The 21694-nt window shown below is 66.5% G+C and overlaps 5 protein-coding genes across 16 annotated transcripts in view; 3 read left to right on the forward strand and 2 right to left on the reverse strand.

Annotated features, from left to right (window-relative positions):
* The window catches only part of MROH1 (maestro heat like repeat family member 1), a 68054-nt gene extending 67291 nt beyond the window's left edge, over window positions 1-763 (forward strand). For all 6 annotated transcript variants that reach the window (XM_060286918.2, XM_060286919.2, XM_060286920.2 and 3 more), the window contains one exon: window positions 1-763. In XM_060286918.2, the coding sequence (XP_060142901.1) occupies window positions 1-86 (86 nt within the window). In that variant the 3' untranslated portion in view covers window positions 87-763.
* Window positions 366-21423, reverse strand: BOP1 (BOP1 ribosomal biogenesis factor). Its single transcript, XM_030876064.2, has 16 exons — window positions 21136-21423; window positions 19468-19665; window positions 13438-13518; window positions 3087-3241; window positions 2871-2988; window positions 2691-2792; window positions 2408-2620; window positions 2173-2334; window positions 2004-2084; window positions 1861-1930; window positions 1650-1782; window positions 1391-1571; window positions 1023-1311; window positions 866-950; window positions 683-790; window positions 366-601 (listed from the first exon to the last, which is right to left on the reverse strand). Exons 1-16 carry the CDS (start codon window positions 21406-21408, stop codon window positions 448-450), a joined length of 2403 nt encoding a protein of 800 aa, XP_030731924.2. The 5' UTR covers window positions 21409-21423; the 3' UTR covers window positions 366-447.
* Window positions 4866-6796, forward strand: SCX (scleraxis bHLH transcription factor). Its single transcript, XM_030876225.2, has 2 exons — window positions 4866-5498; window positions 6439-6796. Exons 1-2 carry the CDS (start codon window positions 4926-4928, stop codon window positions 6475-6477), a joined length of 612 nt encoding a protein of 203 aa, XP_030732085.1. The 5' UTR covers window positions 4866-4925; the 3' UTR covers window positions 6478-6796.
* LOC132593769 (uncharacterized) lies at window positions 7373-9504 on the reverse strand. 2 transcript variants are annotated; one of them, XM_060287447.1, is made up of 2 exons: window positions 8212-9504; window positions 7373-7815 (listed from the first exon to the last, which is right to left on the reverse strand). In XM_060287447.1, the coding sequence occupies exon 1, from the start codon at window positions 9171-9173 to the stop codon at window positions 8217-8219; it is 957 nt and encodes a 318-aa protein (XP_060143430.1). In that variant the 5' UTR covers window positions 9174-9504; the 3' UTR covers window positions 7373-7815; window positions 8212-8216. The 2 variants fall into 2 exon arrangements, with proteins under 2 accessions (XP_060143430.1, XP_060143431.1); XM_060287448.1 differs by having other exon boundaries at window positions 8202-9504.
* The window catches only part of HSF1 (heat shock transcription factor 1), an 18830-nt gene continuing 18510 nt past the window's right edge, over window positions 21375-21694 (forward strand). For all 6 annotated transcript variants that reach the window (XM_030876150.3, XM_030876152.3, XM_030876154.3 and 3 more), the window contains exon 1: window positions 21375-21658. In XM_030876150.3, coding sequence (XP_030732010.1) covers window positions 21542-21658 — 117 coding nt within the window. In that variant the 5' untranslated portion in view covers window positions 21375-21541. The remainder of the gene's footprint in view (window positions 21659-21694) is intronic.

Below are 21694 nucleotides of genomic sequence, written 5' to 3' on the forward strand. Positions count from 1 at the left end.
CGCTCCAGCTCCTGCTCAAGGACCCGGCCCCCGCGGTGCGCGTGAAAGCTGCGGAGACTCTGGGCCGCCTGGTGAAGTTCGCCTGAGGCTCCCGTGGCAGCGCTGCCCCTACACGCAATACCGGCCTTGCCGGCCTGAACCGAACCTCTGAGATGGGGCCCTAAGGAGCCCCCTGCCCGAGGGGAGCCCCCAGGCCCACACAGCAAGGGAGGGCCGGGGCCACGAGGGTGGGCACGTCGCTGTCCCCCCCCTCCCCAATAAAGCCATTTGCTGCTCAGCAGGTGCCGCAGTGACGTGGCCTCTCCTTCTGGGCAGGTCAGCAGGCCCCCTCCCCCGTTAGGCATCCTGACTCAGAGAAGGTCACGCCAGCAGGAGAAACGCCTCTATTGAGTGTCCGAGCACACACACAGCCCGGCCCCGCCTGCCCCGCCCGGGAAGCAGGGCCGCCTAGGTGAAGAGGCGGAGGGTGCCGTCGGCCCCGGCGGAGAAGACCCACGGCTGGGTGGGGTGGAAGGCCACGTCCAGCACCCCCAGGTCTTTGGTCAGGCTGTGCCCCTTCAGCACCTTCACCGGCACCAGCAGCGGGTTCTGCAGCAGGTCGCTGTGGGGAAGGGAGAGGCTCAGGACGTGGGCGGCACAGTCCCCCCGGGGTGCGGGCGGGCGGGCAGGCACCGGCACTCACTTGTACACCATCCCGTGGCAGACGATGACACTGCCGTCGTCGGAGCCAGATGCAAAGAGCGGGTACCGGGGGTGGAAGGCCACGGCCCGGAGGGCCTTCTTGTGGTGCCTGAGGGGGGGACCAGGTTGAGGGGGGTGTGGGGGGGGTGAGTAGGGAGCAGCCTGCCACCCGCCAGCACCTCACCTCAGCACCCTGTACGGCCTGGTGGACAGGTCCAGGTCAAACCACACCAGCTTGCTGTCATAGCTGCCACAGATGACGTTGTCGCCTGGGGGAAGACGCGGTGGTAGGGACCTGGCGGCCCCTCACCTGCCCCCCACCACCCGGGGCGCCCCCTCACCTGCCGGGTGCACTGCCAGGCTGGACACCCACTTGCAGTTGGGCGTCAGCTTCTTGGTGAGCTCCTGACGCAGCAGGTGGTAGAGGCGGACGCTGCGCTGGGAAGCCACGAGCAGGAAGGGCCGCACGGGGTGGAAGGCCACGCGCTGCACCTGGCCGTGGCCGCGGCGGAAAGGGCTCTGGCTGCGGCGCCGGCTCAGCTGGTGGATCAGCACCTGGCTGCGGCCCGGGGTGGCCAGCACCACGGCCATGTAGTCCCCACGACCGTGCCACGTCGCCTGCGTCACCGGCTGCGGGAAGGGAGGTGGGCTCAGCCGCGCCCCCCGGCCCGCCCCGCCCCGCCCTCCCCCTCCCCCACAGCCCCCGCACCTTGCCATGGCAGATGCGCAGCCGCAGGCCGACCCGGCGCTCCTCCTCCGAGGCTTCCAGCCAGTGGGCGGGCTGCGCAGCAGGCTCCGCGGGCGGGGTGAAGGCGCTCAGCAGCTGGTCCGTGCTGCCCACCACCAGCCGGTCCCCCAGGGCCGGGTTCAGCAGCAGGACCGCGTCCTCCCTGCGGCCAGAGCCCAGTGAAGGCCCCCGGGCACAGGACCACCCCCGCCGGCGCGGGCACCCCCGGCCTCGTACTCACACTGCCACGGCCACCAGGCAGACGGTCGGGCGGGGGTTCCAGGCGACACTCTTCACCACGCCCCCCACGGGCACGGTCCTCACGCAGCGGGCGGAGGCCACCTCCCAGAGCCGCACCGAGCCGTCGTCTGAGCCTGAGCACAGCGGATGGGCTCTCAGCACCCGGCCCCCAGCCCAGCCCCCATGGCAGGGCTGCCCCGCCCGAGGCCCACCTGATGCCAGCCACTGGCCACCCGGGGAGACACTGAGGCAGCGGACGAGGTCGCCGTGGCCCCTGTAGACCTGCAGAGAAGGGGCGGTGAGGGACGGAGCCCCGGAACTGTGTGCTACCAGCCGCCCCGCCCTGTCTGCTCACCAGGGCCTGGCACGTGGGGAAAGGCTGCAGGTCGCGTGGCCGGGGCAGTCTGGGGATGAGGTCCTCAGGGTCCACGTTCACCTGGGAGAGGAGCACGTGGGGTCAGCTGTGTCCACCCCCACTCCCCGCCCCCGCCCGGGAGCCCCACCCCCCACCCCCCACCGCACACCCTCATCTTGCGCTGCCGTGGGCACAGGTAGAGGTCAAGGCAGCGCTCGAAGCGCTCCTGGATGAAGCGGCCGTACGCAGGCACAGCCCGCAGGCTCGGGAACCGGCGCGGCAGGAAGTTGAGCCTCCTCTCCTCGGGCTCCCGCTGCTCCCAGGCCATGCGCTGTGAAGGCAGGAGTGAGCCCGGAGCGCGGGGCGGGCGGGGGCAGGCAGACCCCAGCCTGCACCAGGCTCACCTCCTCGTCGCTGGGCAGGTACTCGGGAGGTGGGTTGTAGGACTCCGCGTGGCCCGGCAGGGCCAGCTTGGGTGCAGGCACGTGCATTTTGTGGCGGCCCAGCACCGCGTCGGGGTCCTCTTGGGCCCACAGGTCGTAGAAGCTGGGGGTGGAGTCCCGAGGACGGCGAGGCTGGATCCAGCCCATCTTAATGGCGTGCACCATGCGGGAGACCTGCAGAGGTGGCAGGGTCAGGGCGGGGGCAGGTGGCCGGGGGCGGGCCGGAGGATGGGGCCGCACCCACCTTCTCCTTCTCCACCAGGGACGGGATAAAGCTGCGCTTGTCAGCAGGCCGGTTGGTCACCGGGTGTATCATGAGGTCCCCACTGAAGAAGTCCACAGCCGGCTGCGGGGACGAACAGAGGGGTGTGGGCCCGGGCCCCGCAGGTGCCCCCAGACCCTGGGGACAGCGGCTGCCCCTTACCTCGTACGGGTTGAAGCTCACATCCCCAAACTGGCCTCTCTGCAGTCGCCGCACCAGGGCCACCTGTTCATCTGTCAGCTGCACGCTGTGCCCCGTCATCCGGTCCCGCACCGTACGCCTAGGGGCTGCCCGTCAGCGCCGAGGCCCTGCCCCAGCCCGCGCCGCCCCAGCCCACCGGCCCTGTCCCACCCCACAGTCTCCGCCCCACGCCCGCACCAGTAGTCAGGGTTGTCCATCTTGTCCAGAAACTGGTCCAGCTCGTCAGGGGTGCGCAGGGGCTTATAGATGCGCCTGCCGTCCAGGTCGTAGCCCACGTGGGGGAAGTCATCGTACCACTCCAAGGGCACGTTGCCCACCGTGTTCCGGATGTCCTGGGGCAGGAGGCCAGCATATCGGCACTGGACACCCACTGTGCCCACCCGTCCCTCCAAGCCCCCCAAAAGATACAGACGAGGGGGAAAGGTGAGGGCAAAGGGACGGGCTTCAAGGCTAGCCAGGGGCAGCACCCGGGCACCCTGGCTTGTGCCCTCTCCCTGGGGTGTGACGTGGCAGGGCAGCCGGCACTGTCCCCCACCACCCCCTGGCCCTCAGAGGCGCCGGAGCTGTACCTTCACATTTTCCACTGAAGTAGCGCCAACGCCGGAGCCTCCCCCTGGATTCCTTGGCCAGGGCTCCGGGCAGCCACAGGCAAGGGTGACCTCATCGCCCGTGGGCTCCCTCCCCTGGCGGGGGGCCTCAGGCAAAACCGGGTAGCCACGGGCAGGGACTCGGGGGAGACCCCACCCACCCACCACAAAGGGACGCGAAGCCGCCGCACTGTGACCTGCAGGCGCTCAGGGACTCCCCAGCCCCCAGCCCTGCCCCCACCCCACCCTCAGCGGGCAGAGCAGCCACATTCCTGGACACACATTCCTTGGTCGAGGCCCCTGCCAGCCGCCACCCTCCCTCCACCCAGCACAGAGACTGCTGCCCAGGCGGCCGCTTCCTGCAACAGTAGCCCCGGGAGGAGTGGCCCCAACGAGACAGCACGGCCGGGAGCCTGGGAACCCCTCCCCCTTACAGCAGGACAGGACCCTCTGGGAGCTGCCCCTCTGCACCTGCCCCCAGCCCCCAACCTGCCGACTTCAGTTCTCCCCGCTTGCCCATCCTCCAGGTGTGCCCCCGCGTGTCCCTGCCGTTGCTAGGAATGCCCTTCCTTCTCCTGTGACCCCCAAGTCTACACAGCCATCCCTGAATTGGACAGACTGGGGGTGGGGGGGTCGGTGGCCCAGAGAAAAGGCCCACGGGAGCACTCAGCAGGGGAACGGGGTGCTGGTGGGGGTTTCTCCAGAGCAGGAGCGCAGGCAGGACCCGGTAAAGTGGGCACACACAGCCTGGGCCAGACCTGGAGATTGATGCCAGGAGGGGGCAGGTGCAGGAGACACAGGCTGTGTCATCAGGCGACCCCAGGCACAAACCTGAGAGGGGGCGGCCAAGGGAGCTGGGGCTGAACTCCAGCCCCTCAAAGCTGTTCTCTGCCCCCTCCTCCGGGCACAGAAGGCCCAAGTGTACATGGGAGGGAGAGACAGACAGGGTGTGGCTAGGCGCTGGGGCCAGGGCAGCTGGGTTAACTTGGTCATGCCAAGGAAGAAGGCCTGGGTCATGGGTCCTGCTTGACCCTCCTGCCCCCCCGCAAAGAGGGAGGAGAGGAGGCGGCACAGCCCCGGTACCACCCAGAAGGGGGCTCCCACTTTCCCCGCATCCCCCAAAGACAGCAAGATGCTCCAGGCCCCTTCACCGTGGCGCGAGAAGGCAGAGGGACAGAGGGCCCCTGCTCCAAGCGGCCTCCAGGGGCTGGGAGGCGGGGAGGAGGGCGGGCCGGCGCGGGGGAGGGGCCGCCTCGGCTATAAAGGCCCGGCCCGCGGCCCTGCTCCAGCCCGGGACGCACACGTGCGCGCGGCGCCGCAGCCGCCACCGCGGGAGCCCTGAGACCCCGCGCCCCCCTGGCCTGGGCGGCGGCGGCGGCGGCAGCGGCATGCACAGCGCGCCGCGGAGCTGACGGCGGCCGCCGGCCCCATGTCCTTCGCGATGCTGCGCTCGGCACCGCCCGGCCGCTACCTGTACCCCGAGGTGAGCCCGCTGTCGGAGGACGAGGACCGCGGCAGCGAGAGTTCGGGCTCCGACGAGAAGCCCTGCCGCGTGCACGCGGCGCGCTGTGGCCTCCAGGGCGCCCGAAGACGGGCCGGGGGCCGGCGGGCGGGGGGCGGCGGCCCGGGGCCTGGGGGGCGGCCGGGCCGCGAGCCCCGACAGCGGCACACGGCGAACGCGCGCGAGCGGGACCGGACGAACAGCGTGAACACGGCCTTCACGGCGCTGCGCACGCTCATCCCCACCGAGCCGGCCGACCGCAAGCTCTCCAAGATCGAGACCCTGCGCCTGGCCTCCAGCTACATCTCGCACCTGGGCAACGTGTTGCTGGTGGGTGAGGCCTGCGGCGACGGGCAACCCTGCCACTCGGGGCCCGCCTTCTTCCACGCGGCGCGCTCTGGCAGCCCTCCACCCCCGCCGCCCCCGCCCCCCGCCCGCGACGGCGAGAACGCCCAGCCCAAACAGATCTGCACCTTCTGCCTCAGCAACCAAAGAAAGTTGGTGAGTGTTGGCCGCGGGTCGTCCCCAGAAAGGGAGGCGAGGAGGATGGGGCGCCCCCCACCTCCAAACCACCCGTGCAACCCACACCTGCCTGGCAGAGAGGGCGGGGCCAGAGGCAGGCAGAGCTCCCCAGCAGCACCTGTTAACCCACGCGCAACCCCGTGCCCGGGGCGGGGGGGGGGGGGGCGCAGCACGAGGAGGAGGGCGCAGCTGGAGCAGGCGGGGCCGGGCCTTCCCTGGACGTTCTCCCCACGAGTCCTCTGGACACAGGCTCCCACGGGGACCAGACAAGGGCACCCAGGGCCAGATGGGGGAGGAGACTGAGGCAGGGCCGACACCAACTTGGAAGCTAGGGGACCAAACCAGGGTTGGATCAAGCAACTCTGGCCACCCACCCTGCCCCCGGGGGAAAGAGACTCAGGGGCAGTGGGATCCACTTGCTCTGCCACTGGCCTAAGGCTTATCGGGCACCTGCCTGCCCTCCCCTGGCCCCTGCCCCTGGGGCTGCCCACTCGGACACCAGTGCAGCTGTGGGACCCGCTGGCAGGAGCGGGCAGGAGACTGGGGGCTGGGGGAGAGGCCCCGCTGCGGGAGACGCTGGCTGGCCGTGATTTACGGCTTCTGCTGTGCTTGGTGGCACTGGAAAAGCAGGGTGAGCAGGCAAGGAGAAAATACGGCGCGGCTCTCCCCAATCCCCACTTCCTCTCCAGACGGCACGCGCGAGCTCCTGGGGCCTGAACATCTGGGAAATTTAATTTTACAATTTCGGCTGTGCAGCAGCGTACTCTCCTCCCCAAGCCGCTTGGGGAAGCTGGGCTGAGCGTGGAAGGGGGGTGCTTTCAGCACCCCACCACCCGAGACAGCACCCAGTGGGGAAGCCCAGAGGTGCAGGCTGGCACTGGTCTCTGCGCGGGCCCTGACACTGCCCTCCCCTCTGCAGAGCAAGGACCGAGACAGAAAGACGGCGATTCGGAGTTAGAGGCGGACACTGCTGGGCCATCCACGGAGAGCCCCCATGGACCTGACTCGGGCACAGGCCTCCCTGAGGGCACCCCCCAGGCCAGCCCTGCCCCAGCTGTGAGCGGGGCCGATGGACAGACAGGCGGTGGGACTCAGAGCTGGCCCAGCACTTGCCCAGCCCCACTGGAACTTTCCATGCTGGCTCCCAACCTGGTTTTCTTCTGGTCGCTATGTGCTGGCATCTTTGATACGATAATATAAAGTCTGGAAACTTTGTATAATTAAAAGCAAAACAATTATCTTCTAAACACGGACGCACACTGTCCTCTCCAGCAATCGAGAATCCACCCTGAGCCGGAGCCCGAGCCCACCCTCCCACCCCTCAGGGCTCCGTGGGCCAAGGTACCCAGTTCTCGGGGAAGGTCCCCCACTTTCCCGGGCTCAGGGCCGGCGCGCCCAGCACCCCCGACCAGGGAACTACAGCGTGGGGTCCGAAGGAGACCTGTGAAGGGAGAGGAGGGCGAGGGACCGAGCAGGACACAGGCAGCCCAGGCCCGGGAGCAGTCTCGCCCCACCCCCGTTCCAAGAGCCTGCCTGGTGTCCCAGTGCCCTGAAGGGTCCTCAGTGCTTGCGGCATGCAACTCACTGGTCGCTCTTCAGGGCCTCGGCACCTCGGCCTCTGCCCACGGAGCCCCACGAAGGGGGCCTGTGGGGGAGGGTAAGCGAGGGGCACTGTCTGGCAGAGTGAGTCCCCAGGCCTGAGGGCATGGACCAGGTGGCAGCTGCCTGTGTGTACCCCTGGGGCCCACCCCTGCCCCCAGCCCTGCAATTGGCCCCGGCAGCACTGCTCACACCGGGAGGACCCCTGGCTGCCCACCACCCACCCACCCACCCAACTCCCCCAAAGGCCCCACCTGCCCATGAGGAGGGCAATCCAGGCTTCTCCCCAGAGCTGTGCACAGCTGGTGGACCACTAAAATCGTGCAGGTGACAATTATAGACTAGTGGCGCGAGCTCCACGGGCACAGCAGAGAAGAGAGGTGGGGGCGGCTCTGTGCAGGCCACCCCAGCACCCCCAGGCTGGCCAGCAGCCTGACTTCCGGCCAGCGGGCGGGGAATGGCCATGAGCGCCAGGTGCCAGCCCCGGGCCCTGCAAGCCCTCAGCGCAGGCTCAGGGACCCCGGGAGAGGGCAGGTGCCGAGGCCCACGTGGGCACCGCAACAGGGCAGGGCTAGAGCCGCCCCCTCCTCTGAACAGACGGGCTCCAGGGAACCGAGAAGCAGGAAGCGATGGTGTAATTTTGGAGGAAATTCTCAAAGCCAGAGCCATTAAGGACTAGAAGGGGGCTGTGTCCAATCTGACAGAAATATAACAGGATAAAAAGTCACAACGGCAGGTTCCACTCAGAGAGAAACCCAACCCCAAATTTCCTCTCCTTAATCCTGCAGGAGCTTACAGCTGGCCAGCCAAAGGGGGGGAGAGGGCATGCTCGGTCACCCCCACCCGCCTGCCTGGAGAGCCAGGACCCAGGAGGAATGTGGGGGTCTGCCAGGGGGATGAGAAAGGCACCCCTTCCGCCCCAGGGCACTGAGGACACTGCGAGAACGCGACCCGCAGAGGGGCACGCGGGCAAGCAGGGACGCCCCCCAGGGTCTCCGGCCTGCCTCCCCTGCTCCCCAGGGCACCAGTGCAGTTCTGTGGGGACGGTCTGTGGCCCACCTGCCGCTCACCCACCGGCCTCACCTCTCCATACCTGGGCTAGGTGGGAGTGCACCCTCCCTCACAAATCCTCCCGAAGACGATGGGCGGCAGGGGGCAGGGGGCCGCATGCCCTGCACAAAGGCCTGAGAGAAGAGTGCGGGGTGAGGGGAACAGGCAGGGCGAGGCCGGAGGGGTATGGGTGTCAGGGACCCTTGGAGCCGGTGCAGGAGAGGAGAAGGGGCTGAGGGAGCCTCGGAGATGCCAAGTCGGTAGGAGAGGACAGGCCGTTGGGACGGTCCCCAGGGGCCGGCAGGTCCTGGCACGGGGCGCGTGGGCCAGGCCCTCGGCTGCTGGGCCTGTGACTCCGACAGCGGCTGCAGCTTGGCCAGCCTCGGGCCCGGGCAGTGGGCCCGGTCGCTCCCTGAGCTGCACCGGTAGCAGCAGAGGCTGAGAGCCTGGCCCGCCCGCCAGCAGGAGAGAGAGGGGAGGGGGCGGGGAGGGGCACGCCGTCACCCTCCACCGCTCCAGAAATTCAAACCAGACTGGGGGTGGCGGGCCGGCCCGAGCCCCTGCAGCCCCACGAGAGTCCACTTGGCTACTCACGGCAGCCGCCAGGCCCCCATCCACCACAAACCCCACTTCCTCCCCAGGACGCCAGCCTCGCCCCTCCACCGAGCCTCCGCGTGCCAGTGCCCCACAGAGGCGGCACGAAAGGAGGGCCCAGCCCGCACCCTGGGCCAGCAGCCGCCTCTGCAGGCCAAGCAGGCCTGGAAACGCTCTGATGGCCATCAGGGCCAGTCTGTCAGCTCCCTGTCCCCAGCCCGGGGAACGAGCTGCTGCCGGCACCACGTGATCCATCGCCAGGCCGCCTGCGCCCGCAGGCCAGCCGGCCCCCACCCTGCGCAGCACCTGCGGGCTGCCAGGAAGCACATGTGACCCCGTGGGGGCGGGAGCCCGCCGACCCCTCCAGGGCCCAGACAGCCCCCAGCCTGCGCTCTCCCAGGGGGCCGCCATGCCCCAAGGACGAGCCTTCGGCGGCAGGGGTCCCCCGCCCCCCAGGCTGCACCGGACACGGGCGGCCACCGGCTGATGTGTCGGCTGGGATTTTTCCGCTCTCGCAGAGCCCCCCCTCCCCTCCCCCTCCCCAAAGTGGCTGCAGCTGTCAGGACCGCAGATTGGAACTGCAGGTACGGCGCTGGCCCGCTGCCCACCTCCCTCCCGTGTCTGTCTGAGAGAAAGGAAGCCGGCCCACCTCTGGAATCCTTCACTCTCTCCTCGTTCCGCCTCTCCCACCTGTCCCCGGGGAGCGTGGGGTCAGCCGCCCTCGCTCGGGCTCTCTCTTCCCCTTGCCCCTCTCCGATTACAATGCCGGCAGTGTTCCCTCAGCTCCCCCGACACGGAGCCCCCCCCCCGCCCCCCGCCTTCCTGCGCCTCCTCTCTCCCGCACTCCATGGCGGGAGGAGGACAGGCCACGTGCCCCAGGCCACCTGCTGCAGCTGAACCCACACAAGGTGCTGGCAGGATGAGTCCTGAGTCCTGGTCGACGGGCCCAAGGGGAGAAAGCCAGGTCCCACTCGGCCTCTTCCTGCCCCAAAGACCAAAGCCAGCTGAGGGGATCCCGGCAGGGGTCGGGGTCAGAAGCAGGGCCCACCAGCTGTAGCCAGCCAGGCCAGGGTGGGGCGGGCGAGAAACTCGGAACCCCCTTCCCAAACCTCCTCCGTCAGACTGTCCCTCCCAGTTGCCGTCCTCACAGAAGTGCTGCTGGCCCGACCCACCCGAGCCGTCGGACGTCGTGTGGGCACAGGGCCCCTCCGAGGCCACTCCTTGACCCCTGACCAGTGCCTCCACGGCTGCTGGGGTAGAGAGAGGCAAGTCCACTCCCCCGCCAAGGGGTCCGTGGGGGAGGGGGAGAGGGCACCGAGGTTGCCCCTGCTCTTGGGTCCTCAGATACCCAAGACCCCCACCCACCTGCCCCTCCCCCTCCTGGGGTTGGCCAGGGTCCAGCGGGCATTCCCACGTGGGACACCCGAATCTCGGCTCCCTGCAGGCAAGGGCTCCCAGAAACTCCCCTGGGAATGCTGGAGGTGGGCATAGGCTTGGGACCCCCTTGCTAAGTGCCAAAGGCCCACTACGCTGCTTCACACATCCCAGCCCCAGCCCCTCTAAGACCTCATTCGGGAGGACTCGCCCCGAGCCCCTGCCCACACACGGCCAGCCCCCCACCCCGAGCCCTGTCCTCAGCGAGGCAGCCGCGGCCTGGGCCGGGACACAGGCTGGCCCTGCTCAGCAGCCGGCCGCTCACCGCCTTTCCTACACAACTTGCCCCCACAAGCCTGCCCAGCCAGCCCCAGTCCACGGCCACACCTCCAGCCCTAGGGCGACACCCACCGCATCCCCGCCCCACCCCAGGCCCAGGAAACTGGCTCCAGTGGGCACAGGGCAGGCCAGGGCCTCTACCACCCAGGTGCCCCAGTGAAAGGGAGGGTGCTGCTATCCTCCAACACCCTCCGCCCTCCCCAGGGGGAACCCTGTCTCCCAAGTGTGACAAGTGGACCCAGGGGGGGCGGCGCTGGCGGGGGGCACCCCACACACACCCAAACGCAGCGGGCCTGGCTGAGAGGTGGTGCCTGGCAAAGGCAGCCAGGGGCGCCCTGAGGTCACAGCCGCCACACCCACAGCCCCCCCACGGCCACCTGTGAGGCCACGGTGTCATCGGGCCCCTCCCAGGCCAGGCGGCCGGGGCGACCCGAGGGTCTGTCGGAGCCTGGCCGTGGGACGGGGGCCCGCCAGGGAGGCCGGCGGCCCGCGAGGCCGAGACGCACGCTCTGCGCAACAGCTCGAAACCCGAGCCGCGGCTGCGCTGCCAGCAGCAAGCGAGCGCCGGGGGCCGAGGGCCGCGCCGGGGGCCGGGGCCGGGGGCGGGGCCCGGAGGACGCGGCTGCCGCTCAGTAGCCGGGAGGCCATTAGCGGCGCCTGGCGGGAGAGCTGGGAGGACCGCAGCCCGGACGCAGATGCGCCCGCCGCCCGCCCACCCTTGCAGGGCCGGGACCCCGGGGGCTCGCAGCCCCGCCCCCACCCCACCCGCCCAAGGCCTCAGCTTCTCCCAGGCCAGAGGCAGGGTGGGGGAACCCCGCTGCTGCGAAGGCCGCCCAGCCCCCCGCCCCCGCCCCTCCTCCCGGGGCGGCAGCTGGATGAGATCACGTCTGTGGGGGAGGGGTGCAGTGGACTTGTGGGAGCGGGGCTCCCCCCACTCACGGTGGCCAGGACCCCCGCCACGCGTGGCCTGGCAGCACGTTCAGGGGCTGCAGCCCTGTTGCTGCCTGGGATGTGAGCTGGGGGGAAGGTACGGAGAAGGCCAAGGTGCGGAAACAGGACCCAGGTCTCCCGAGAAGGAGGACCGTTGCTCACCCGTCGGTGCCTGGGGCCGGGGTCCCCCAAAGCCATGCACGGCAGAGGCCGGCGGTCAGAGGGCCTAGAAAGTCCGGGCCTCAAGCCCAGGCCTGAGGGGTGGGCAGGACAGGGACTGGGGAGGGGGAGGTTGGGCACTGCCACACCGCAGGTTCTCCCCCAGGAGCATGCCTTGTCAGGACACCACTGCTGGAGGCTGGCCAAGGCCTGAGTGGAGTCCTGGCACCACCGGCCACCTCCAAGGATGCTGCGTGGAGGAGGCGCTGCCCGACACAATGCGACCAAGTGTTCGCGGACGGTGGCCCCCCCCAAGTGCCAACCACCCAGGGCACAGCCCCGGGGTGGGGGAGGCTCCCGCGCCCCTCGCGTGCTCTTGCCCCTTGGGCTCCCGAGAGGACTGCTCGCCACCCCACCTCTCAAGCCTCTTCCCTGAAGCCCACCCTGCTTTGCACAGACGGCAGAGACGCGGCGACAAGTGTGTGTGTGTCGGGGGGGGGTGGGGGGGCCGGGGCAGCACTTCTCAGGGAGGAGAGCATCTGTCAGGCCAGCCTGGTCCCTGAAAGCCGAGCTCTGCCGCCCCCTCGAGCCACAGCCGGCTGTGCTGGCAGAAGTACGGCTCCCTGTCACTCAGGCGACATATGGGATAGTCATCGCCGGAGGAAGCAGCCCCCACCCCGGCGGCTCCAGCACAGCCCGGGCCAGGAGGAGCGCCTCCCCGCGGGCGGGCCGAAGCCCCTCCCCCGGCCTCTGCACTCCATTTACAATCATCATCGATTTCTCAAAATACCGAATATAAAAAAGTAGCCGACAGGATGTGGCTGCCGACAGCCAGAGCCCCTGGGAGGGGGGGAGACAGGCCGGGAGCCGCGCTGCACTGGCCCCCCTTCACCGAGCACGCCCGCTGCTCCGGCCAGGAAACCAATTTATTTTGTTTTGTCTCTGTTCTCTGAGCGCACAGAGACCGGGTCGGGCGCGCAGCCAAGGCTCCTACAGCCGCTGCCAAGAGAGCAGAGGATGGGGGTGGAAGCTGCGCGGGGGGGGGGGGGGGGGGGGCGGCGCGCGTGTCTCCCCAGCCGGGGACAGCCCCTGGCAGGCGGCAGGAAGAGCCACCGGGCGGCAGGGACCGCCGTCTCTGCAGGCCCCCCAGCCCGAGGAGGCACACACCGGGAGGGCTCACGCCAGGGCAGTGGGCACGGGGGCCGCAGCCCCGCCCGGCGGCCAGGACACATTAGGGAGGGGGCGGCTGGGCGAGCAGCACGGCCACGTCTACCTGGGAGGCTCCTCAGCCCCAGCGTCCCCCAGAACCCACGGGCAGCTCCGGGCAGCTGAGCCACAGCAGCCTCTGCCCGAGCACCCCTAGCCTGGCAGCAAGCTTTCCCCTTGAGAGCGTAAACGTGGGAAGGACGACCAGATTCACTGAGGGCCCCTGCGGCCCAGGCCTCCAGGATGCCAGGGAGGAAAGGGGCAGAGAACCGGGGCCGCCCGTCTCCTGCCCTCAGTGCCCAGTGCAGGTGCCCGTGGGGCCTGTCACTGCACCCTCACCCCCGGGGCCCAGCCCAGGCCGGCTGGTGTTGGCGAAGCCTCCCCGGGCCTGTCGGTGCCCGCCCAGAGCATAGGGGCGCCCACCGCCTGCCAGCCCCGCCGCCCACCCCCAGGGCCCAGGGGTGGCTGCGAGGTGCCCAGTGCCCTCCCCTCCCCGCGATGACACACACTCCTGCAGTCACGTGTACCCGACCCTGAATCGCTCTTCCAGACGGGGACTGGGGCCCCAGGCCAGGACACCCACTCAGGCCTCGCTGTGGCCTGACCCACCTCTGCCCAGGCAGTGCAGCCCACCCTGCGAGCGAGGAGGCCACGGCCCCAGCCATACCTCCTCGTCAGAGCTGTCCTCCACGTACTCGTCCTCAAGCCGCACACTCGCCACCTCCGTCCTCGGCGAAGGGGTCCCGGCCTGGGAGGGGAAGGGGAGAGCAATTATGTTATGTCAGGACACTGACGCCCTGTGCCTGGGGCAGATCGCAGGTCCAGGATGCCCGCCGCCTCCTGCCAACGCTGAGGCCTAGGTTCCTACACCCCAGTCTCTAAGCGGCTCCAACCTGGTCCCACCACAGGTCTAAGTGGGCCTCTCAGGGAGGGGGTCCCACCCAGGGTCATCCTCTGTCAAGGGCTGGACCCATCATAACGTCCAAGCTCCGGGAGAGGACCCCAGGGAGGGGCTGACACCGGCAAAGGAGCACTTAGCCACCCCCGCACCCCTTAATGCGAACAACGGCTGCAGGGCTCCCGGCCCAAAGGCCCAGCCGAGCCCAGAGCCAGCCTGGGCTCAGGGGACGAGGCCTCTCAGCAGCCGTTCCACCGAGGGGAAGGCCATGTACTCGCTCTTGGCCACCGGCAGAGGGGCCACAGCCGACCCACTCCTAGGGCAAGACCCTTGCCCCGAGGAGGCCACATTCAGCGCAGCCGGCCAAGGGCCCAGAGAGGCACCCACACTCTCAGACTGCTGGGAGGACCCGGCCCCAGGCTGACCCCGCCCACCGGGCCAGTGAGTGGGTGCCACTGCTCACTCACACCCCAACCTGGAAAACAGATTCTCCCCTTGTGGGGCGGGGGGACCTGGTGCACCGGAACTGGGATTGATGGGGAGGACAGCCCGTCTCTCCCCCCCGACTCCAGGGGCAGTAAAGTGTAGCAGGGGCCCCCCCACCCCAAGCACGGGCGCCCCGCCCAGAGCCCCGCTCCCCCTGCCCGGGCAGGAGCCAAAGGCCCGCAAGGCAGCTCTCCCTCCCTCCTGTTTTTCCCTCGGTGTAAGGAGGGTGGGAGAGTAACTTTCTTTCCAGGCCAGGAAAAGGCGAGATTCGGTTTCCACGTCTCTCCCACCCCTTGCTCCCCGAGCTGTGCGCTGCGGGAGCCCTGCCCTGAAAGTGGGTCAGCACTGCCTGGGGGCAGGGGCAAGCGGGGGGCGCAGAGGGCCAGCCTGGGACCCAAAGCTTTCCTGCCGTCCTCACCCACAGCAGCAACCAGCGGACACACCTGCCCCAGGCCCTGGGCTGGCAGGACCCCAGGCCGGGCCACTTGCAAGTCTCTCCACAGCCCCCTGATGCCAGCCCGTGGCTGACAGGCCACTGGTCGCAGCAGGGTCGGCTGTGCAGGCCACGGTGCTCCAAGGCTGCCAACTGCCAGCCAGTCTGATGCCCCCCACCAGGCACCGGACCCCAGAAGCCCAGCACCACCTGCACGACAGGCCACCATCCCGGGGCCCTGGCCAGCCCCAGTGATGCCTGCGGAACCAGACACAGGCGGAACCTCAGCAAGGGGAGGGGACACCCAGCAGCGGGGCTCTGAGTTCCTGGGCAAAAGAGCTGGACACCCGGCAAGGAGGGCCCTCCCTCACGGCACCAGGGCTCTGAAGCCACATCCTCCCTCCAGAGGTGACGCTGCAAGGCAGATGGTGGCCACCAGGGGGCTGCCGTGATGCGGGGCGTGGCCCAGCTCCTGGGACCAGGAGGACCTAACAAACCCCGCTCCTTCAAAGTTTAGAGGTACCGAAGCCGGGCAGTGGCCACCGTAAAAAAGGGAGAACTCGCACAGCGCCGCCCTCTCTCCGCTTTCTCAAGCGGCCCAGCCCCGGCCCCCAACATCCTCAGGCACAGGCACCAGGTGGCGAGGGACTGCCCAGAGCCGCCAGCGCCCACCCCAAGACGGGGTCAACGCCACGTGCTGCGGGCTCGCAAACGTGTCCATGTGGATGGCTGGGGGCCCACGGGCAGGACCAGAGGGAAGTGGGGTTCTGTAGGCAAATGTCCCAGACCAGGGGACCAAGGGAGGCAGGACGGGCCTCTCCTGGGAGGCGCTGCAGCCTCGCAACATGACTGGCAGCTCCACGGCCAGGTGCTGCTGCACGGCTTGCTTGCTCTTGGAGCCCTGAGTCCCGAGAGGGGGGACAGGCAGGCAGAGGTGAGATGCCCAGTGACAGCCAGCCACTCAGGTCACCCCACCCAGACGTGTGAGTGAAGCCCAGAACACGGGATGTGATCTGAGTGACCACCCTCCGAGGGCAGAACATACTAGAAACCTGGGGAGGGTACAGGAGAAGCTGACGTGCTTCACAGCTGAGAGGGGGCTGTGCGATCTCCCAAACCCACTGATCATGTCACCCCAGATGCGACACCACCCCACCTGCCCTGAACTCTGATCCCCAGAAATAAGAGTGTCTGACGCTGGGCCACGGCCGGGGCTCTCTGGGACAGGCCCGGGCACATCCTGCCTGAGGTGGCCTCCACTGACGGGGCCCACTCCCTCCCCAGGAGCCAACGCCCAGACCCCACAGTGCACAGCTCTGGGACTCACAGCTGCTACTGGTCTCCTGGGGGCCCTGCCCACCACTCCCCAGAGCTGAGCTGAGACCCAGATGGGCTCCTCCTGCCCAAGGGTTTGCAGTAAGCTCAGTGCACAGACAGTACAGGCAGGACTCTTAAGTTATCTGGGAGATGCTAGTTGCACATTAGGCATCGCTACTAGGTCTTCTGTTACATTCCTTTTTTTTTTTTTTTTTTGGCGGTACGCGGGCCTCTCACTGTTGTGGCCTCTCCCGTTGCGGAGCACAGGCTCTGGACGCGCAGGCTCAGAGGCCATGGTTCACGGGCCCAGCCGCTCCGCGGCATGTGGGATCCTCCCGGACCGGGGCGTCCCCTGCATCGGCAGGCGGACTCTCAACCACTGTGCCACCAGGGAAGCCCTGTTACATTCTTGAACGTGGCAAGCAGATTCAACTAATGAAGATGGGAACTTCTGTACAAAAGAATAAGAAAACAAAATACAGGAAAACCCACACAAATGAGAAAGGACCAAACCAAACAGGACAAGCAGAAGAAAAAACGGATCTAAACAAGCACAAAAATGAAGAAATGGCCGTCAGCACCTAAATCCACTCAAGATGAGAAATCAAGAGGAGGCCCAGCAACGCGAGACCTATGGGACCGGAAAAGCCCGCCCAAAAGCACCACCAAGTGCTACCGGGGGGACACAGGGAAGCAAGAGGCCCTGGGTGACTGGGGGTGCCCGGCGGCAGGAGCCACCACCTGAGGGTGGAAACAGGAGGCGTGTGGGCGGCCAGTGGGGGAGGGGCCCGGGGCTCCCCTCCAGCTTGCTCGCAGGGGACAACCCACGGGCTGGGGCAGGTGAAGGTGGGTCGGCAGACCCTCGAGAGGGCCCTGAACTAGCGGAACTCCCCAGCGTGGTAGGAAGGTTCTGCAGGTTAGCAGCCCTGCCGTAGCTGCAGGATGAGAGGAACAGGCTGACTCGGGGGGCCCCGATGCAGAGCATGACAGGGCTGTCACGGGGGCCGCTCCTGGGTGTCTCGTGCGGCCAGGCTCGGGGGGAGACAGGAGAACACACAGGAAGCACTGACTGGCCTGTTCGTGAACAGGAGACGTGGAGAATCGCCAGCTACACCAGGTGGAGCGGTGGATGGCTTCTGAGGAACGGGTGGAAGAAAAGGGGAGATGGGGGGACTTCCACCAGGAGTCAAGAGCACCCACCTCTTCAGTTCCCGTTCTTGGCCTGGACGAATTCCAACCCAGTACTGAGGTCCCCGCTTTAGAAGAAAATACTCCAACACCCCTCAGCTACAGCACGAAGAAGCCAGAGATGTGAGTGCCCAGGCCAAGCAGGTTCCAGGGAAGCTGGCAGGGCTCCAGGACGACCCACAGGGCATGCGGATGGGCGCTAAGAGCCTGCGCACGCGCGGGGAGGGGAGCACGGCACTAGCGGGAGACAAGGCGGGGTGAGGGAGCACCACCGGCCCAACGGAGCACGGAAGGGAGGGCCCAAGGGCCTGGCTGCCAGTGGGGGACGCCTGGGGAGGGCGCAGAGCCACAGGCAGCCTCACCCCCTCTGAGGACGCCCCCACCCAGGTGGCCTGGGCTGACTTCCTCAGACAGAGGGCTCAGAGGGCACCCCGGAGGGCCGAGGGCCAGGGGCGAGGACGGCTCCCCACCCTCTGGAGAGGGTGGGCATGGAGTCTCTGCTGAGCTGCAGCTCGGCACCCGCTGAGCCGGCCGCCAGCAGACCCAGGACGGCAGCACAGGTACCTCTGCGGAGCAGCACAAGCCCAGTGGCTCGCGGGGCACAGGTGGTCAGCCTCGAGATGCCTGTACAGCAGTACCTCACCTAGAGAATTTCAACTAAAAATTATTTTTATTAAAAAAAGTTATTTAAAAAATAACTTTAACTTTTAAAAATCATTCCTAAAATTTTGCTTATAAAAGAGGATAAAAATCCTATTTTAAAGGAAAAAACTTAAGCGTGTGGACCCTTAATTTTTTTTTTTTTTTTTTTTCCCGGTACGCGGGCCTCTCACTGTTGTGGCCTCTCCTGTTGCGGAGCACAGGCTCCGGACACGCAGGCTCAGCGGCCATGGCTCACGGGCCCAGCCGCTCCGCGGCATGTGGGATCTTCCCGGACCGGGGCACGAACCCGCGTCCCCTGCATTGGCAGGCGGACTCTCAACCACTGCGCCACCAGGGAAGCCCCGATCCTTAATTTTAAAAGAGGAGGAAAAGATCCAGGAAGATAATTTAACCATGAACTGTGCTCACCAAGGAGAGTGAAGGCAGCGAATGGAAACGTCCTTTACCGAATAGTGTTGATGTAAGATTTAACGTTTTGTCAAGGAGGGAATATTTTGTAAATTTAAAAAGTTAAGGGACTTCCCTGGTGGTCCAGTGGTAAAGAATCCGCCTTCCAATGCAGGGGACGCGGGTTCGATCCCCGGTCAGGGAACTAAGTTCCCACGTGCCGCGGGGCAACTAAGCCCACGTGCTACAAACTACAGAGCCCAGCGCTCTGGAGCCCACACGCCACAACTAGAGAGAGAAAACCCGCACCGCACAACTAGAGAGAAGCCTGTGAGCCGCAACAAAAGAGCCTGTGTGCCGCAACTAAAACCCGATGCAGCCAAAAATAAAATAACTAACTAAATAAATAAATAATGAGTCTTAAAAAAAAAAGTTAAAAAGGAGAAAAATCTGCCCATAAGCCCATAAAGCACGGGCAAGGCAGTCTGTGGACCATCTTCTCTTTGTGCACCAGCGCTACAATTAAAGCTTTAATGGGTGGAGAGTTTAAATTGGATTTAAAATCTTGTCTTCCTAGGAAACATATCAAATAAGTGTGGCTTTTGGTTTCCATCACGGTCCTAACCTCCAGGACACCACGGCCATTCAAAGTATAAACAGTTACAAGATCGTTTCTAGGATGCTCTGAACAACCAGTGTTGTGTTTTACTTAAATTAAGCTTTTCTGTCATTTTCCTCACTTAAGACAAGAGTGGGGTTTGCCTTTCCCCATCGTCACAGCAACAGGCAGGACAGCAAAGCCTCACGCGGCGGCCAGCTGGCTCCTGTGCCCCCGAGACCAGGCCAGGTGGATGGAGCTCCACTCGCTCCCACAAGTGCGGGGCCACCAGCTCCCCCCAGGCAGTCCCCTGCAAACAAACCCCACCTTGGGCTTTGCCCCTAGGAAACGCAGCCTACAGCTGAGTCTAGCAAAGCGGCCTGAGCCTCAGGAGAAGTGACATCAGAATCACCGGGGTAGGTGTGGGGGCCCAGGCAGGTAGATTTTGGGGGTTCCTATGAACAGAGCACATGACTATGCTTGAAAACTGGTGCTCTAGAGCTCAGAGCACCTCAGCTCCAAGAAAGCGTCCTACCCAGCCCCCACCAGCAACACCCACCCCCTCCCCTGCCCCGCTGCACCAGAGGAGGGACGAGGGCCTTGGGGTTCCCAAGGAACGGGAGAAAGCACTGCCGGGAGCCCCCAGAGAGCCCGATGCCTGCCAGGCACTTTCCTGGCCATGGTCATCCAGGGGGAGAGCCCACCAGGAGGCTCCTTGCCTACGCACCTGCTGCCCGGGGGGCTTCTCCGTCCCGCTGTGCTGCTCATCGCTGCTGGCCCCATCCTCCTCCTCAGCCGCAGTGTCGGCCTCACTACCGTCACTGCCGGAATCCTCCAGGCCTGAGAACACACTTTCCTCGCTGTCGGAGAGGCCAGGATCGCTGCCAGGCCCAGGGCTGAGACCAGGAGCACCGAGGAGAGAAGGCTAAAAGGAGCATGGCGTCAACGAGCCCACAGCCCACGCAGCGGGCACCCGCGCTGACCCACAGCTCTGTGTGGCCGGCCTCCAAGGCCACAGCCCTCAGGCCACAGCCTCCACCTCCACCAAAACCACCCACCCAACCCAGGCCTCCCTCACCACCCACCTCCGCCGACAGCAGGCCGCGTGCACTCGGAAGAGACATTCAACTCCTAGCATCTCACAAGGCAAGGACTCTTCAAGGAGCTCAGTTCCCATCACATCCCCCACACCGGCCCCCTATCCTCCACACCCCACCCTGGCACTTAAGAGACCCAGAGCTATGAGGACACTAGGGCGGGGTCTGGGGCAAGCAGAGGACCCCAACCTGAGGGACTTTTCCCACCTGAAGCAGAAGACTCTGTATCCAACCAGATTGGGACCGACAGTTGATCAGTAAATTGTAAAGGTTGGTTGAAAAGACATAAAAACTACACAAGCTTTACTTAAAAGCAAGTGTTTCCATTCACCCCCTCAAGGGGTAGGACCAGAGCTTCCCCCGAGCAGAGCTCTGCTGACCAGACACTCCCCGATCCCTAAGTCTACAGGACGCAGTGCACGGTGTGGACCTTTTAGAACTGCAACAAGAACTTGCAGACTTTTAGCAAGCGTTTATCTGAACGGAGAATTCGCTGCTTTTCAATTGTTAAGAAGTCTCTCACCTAATTGGACAGCCTGCACTCACCAATTACTTGGCAGCACTCAACTCAGCTTCCACAGAAACGACTCTGACACACACTAACTACTCCAACACTTAGTAAGCCATACAATTAAAACAGCAAGTGAAAACGGCATAAATGATTTGGGCACAAGTACAAATGGCTGCTGATGGGTACAGAGCCAGGAGGACTTGTCGCAAAGTGAGCGGGCAGCCGGACAACCCAGCAACGTGGAGTCCCGGCTCAGAGAGGCTCGACTGTACAAGCCTTCGGCGGCTTTCTACCACCGAGATTTGATGACACCCCACAACCCAGCTGGGGTCCAGCTGGAAACCAGGAGTGGCCATGAGTCCAGTTGAAACGATGCATCCAGTGCAGAAGGCACTGCCTTACTATTCTCGTACCCTCTTTTACAATGCATGCGACGTATTAGTAACGTATCAACAGACAAGTGGTTACTGCAGGCTCAAATCCCTTTAACGCAGGAAGCACAATTCAAAGGGCTAGGGAGGCTGCCGCACAGGATGCCAGCCCTCCTTCCTAGCTCTCTCCAGCCCAGACGTTCTTCCAACCGCAGAACAGCCCAGCCCCACACCGGCTACCCCTCGCACAGGGGGTGCTCCCTGCCCAGGACGCCCCCACAAGGCCACCACCAGCAGAGGACAGGCGACCCTCCTCCCCGCTTTCCCCGGCCTGGCTCCCCGGCGCTGGCGGCCGAGGAGCCGCCACGTGCGGCCCAGATGCACCTCCCCGTCCCGCTCGCGCAGCCCGCGGTCACCTCCTCCGGCTCCGGCGGCCGCTTCCCCGGCAGCGACCCCGCCGCCGCCGCCTCGCGCCCCACGCCCCGCGTGCCCGCCATGCTCCAGGCCAGCCCCGACCCGCGCCGCCACTTCCGGCAGCGACACGACCGCGTGGGCCTGGGGGCGGGGCCCTCAGGGTCAGAGGGCGCAGGGCGGGCCCTGGGTGGGACGGGGCCGGCGTGCGCGCGCCGTAGGGACGCGGGCGGGCGGCGCCGGCGGGAGCGCGCCCGTCGCAAGATGGCGGCGGCCATGCTAGGGCTCGGGGCCGTGTGTGCGCAGCGAGCGGCGGCGGCGCGGCCCGAGCGGGAGGCGCGGCGGCGGCGCTAGCCCGGCCCTCAGCCCCTCCTCGTGATCGCTACCTCCGTTTCTCCCGCCTCGCCCGCTATGGATCTGCCCGTGGGCCCGGGCGCGGCGGGGCCCAGCAACGTCCCGGCCTTCCTGACCAAGCTGTGGACCCTCGTGAGCGACCCGGACACGGACGCGCTTATCTGCTGGAGCCCGGTGAGGGGCTGGGCGCGCCGGCCCGGGGCTTTCGGG

This window comes from Globicephala melas, chromosome 17 (genome assembly GCF_963455315.2).
Source record: "Globicephala melas chromosome 17, mGloMel1.2, whole genome shotgun sequence".
In the NCBI taxonomy this organism is placed as follows: domain Eukaryota; kingdom Metazoa; phylum Chordata; class Mammalia; order Artiodactyla; family Delphinidae; genus Globicephala; species Globicephala melas.

Bases quoted from the DNA above. Each gene is read 5' to 3' on its own strand.
- BOP1 (XM_030876064.2), bottom strand. From the start codon at position 21,408: ATGGCCGCCGCCATCTTGCGACGGGCGCGCTCCCGCCGGCGCCGCCCG. The intron at 2,621-2,690 runs GTGGGTGCGGCC...CCACCTCTGCAG, and splicing joins CCCTGGTGGAGAAGGAGAAG to GTCTCCCGCATGGTGCACGC. The intron at 1,312-1,390 runs GTGCGGGGGCTG...CCCTTCCCGCAG, and splicing joins TGCGCATCTGCCATGGCAAG to CCGGTGACGCAGGCGACGTG.
- SCX (XM_030876225.2), top strand. From the start codon at position 4,926: ATGTCCTTCGCGATGCTGCGCTCGGCACCGCCCGGCCGCTACCTGTAC. The intron at 5,499-6,438 runs GTGAGTGTTGGC...TCCCCTCTGCAG, and splicing joins TCAGCAACCAAAGAAAGTTG to AGCAAGGACCGAGACAGAAA.
- LOC132593769 (XM_060287447.1), bottom strand. From the start codon at position 9,173: ATGGCGGCCCCCTGGGAGAGCGCAGGCTGGGGGCTGTCTGGGCCCTGG.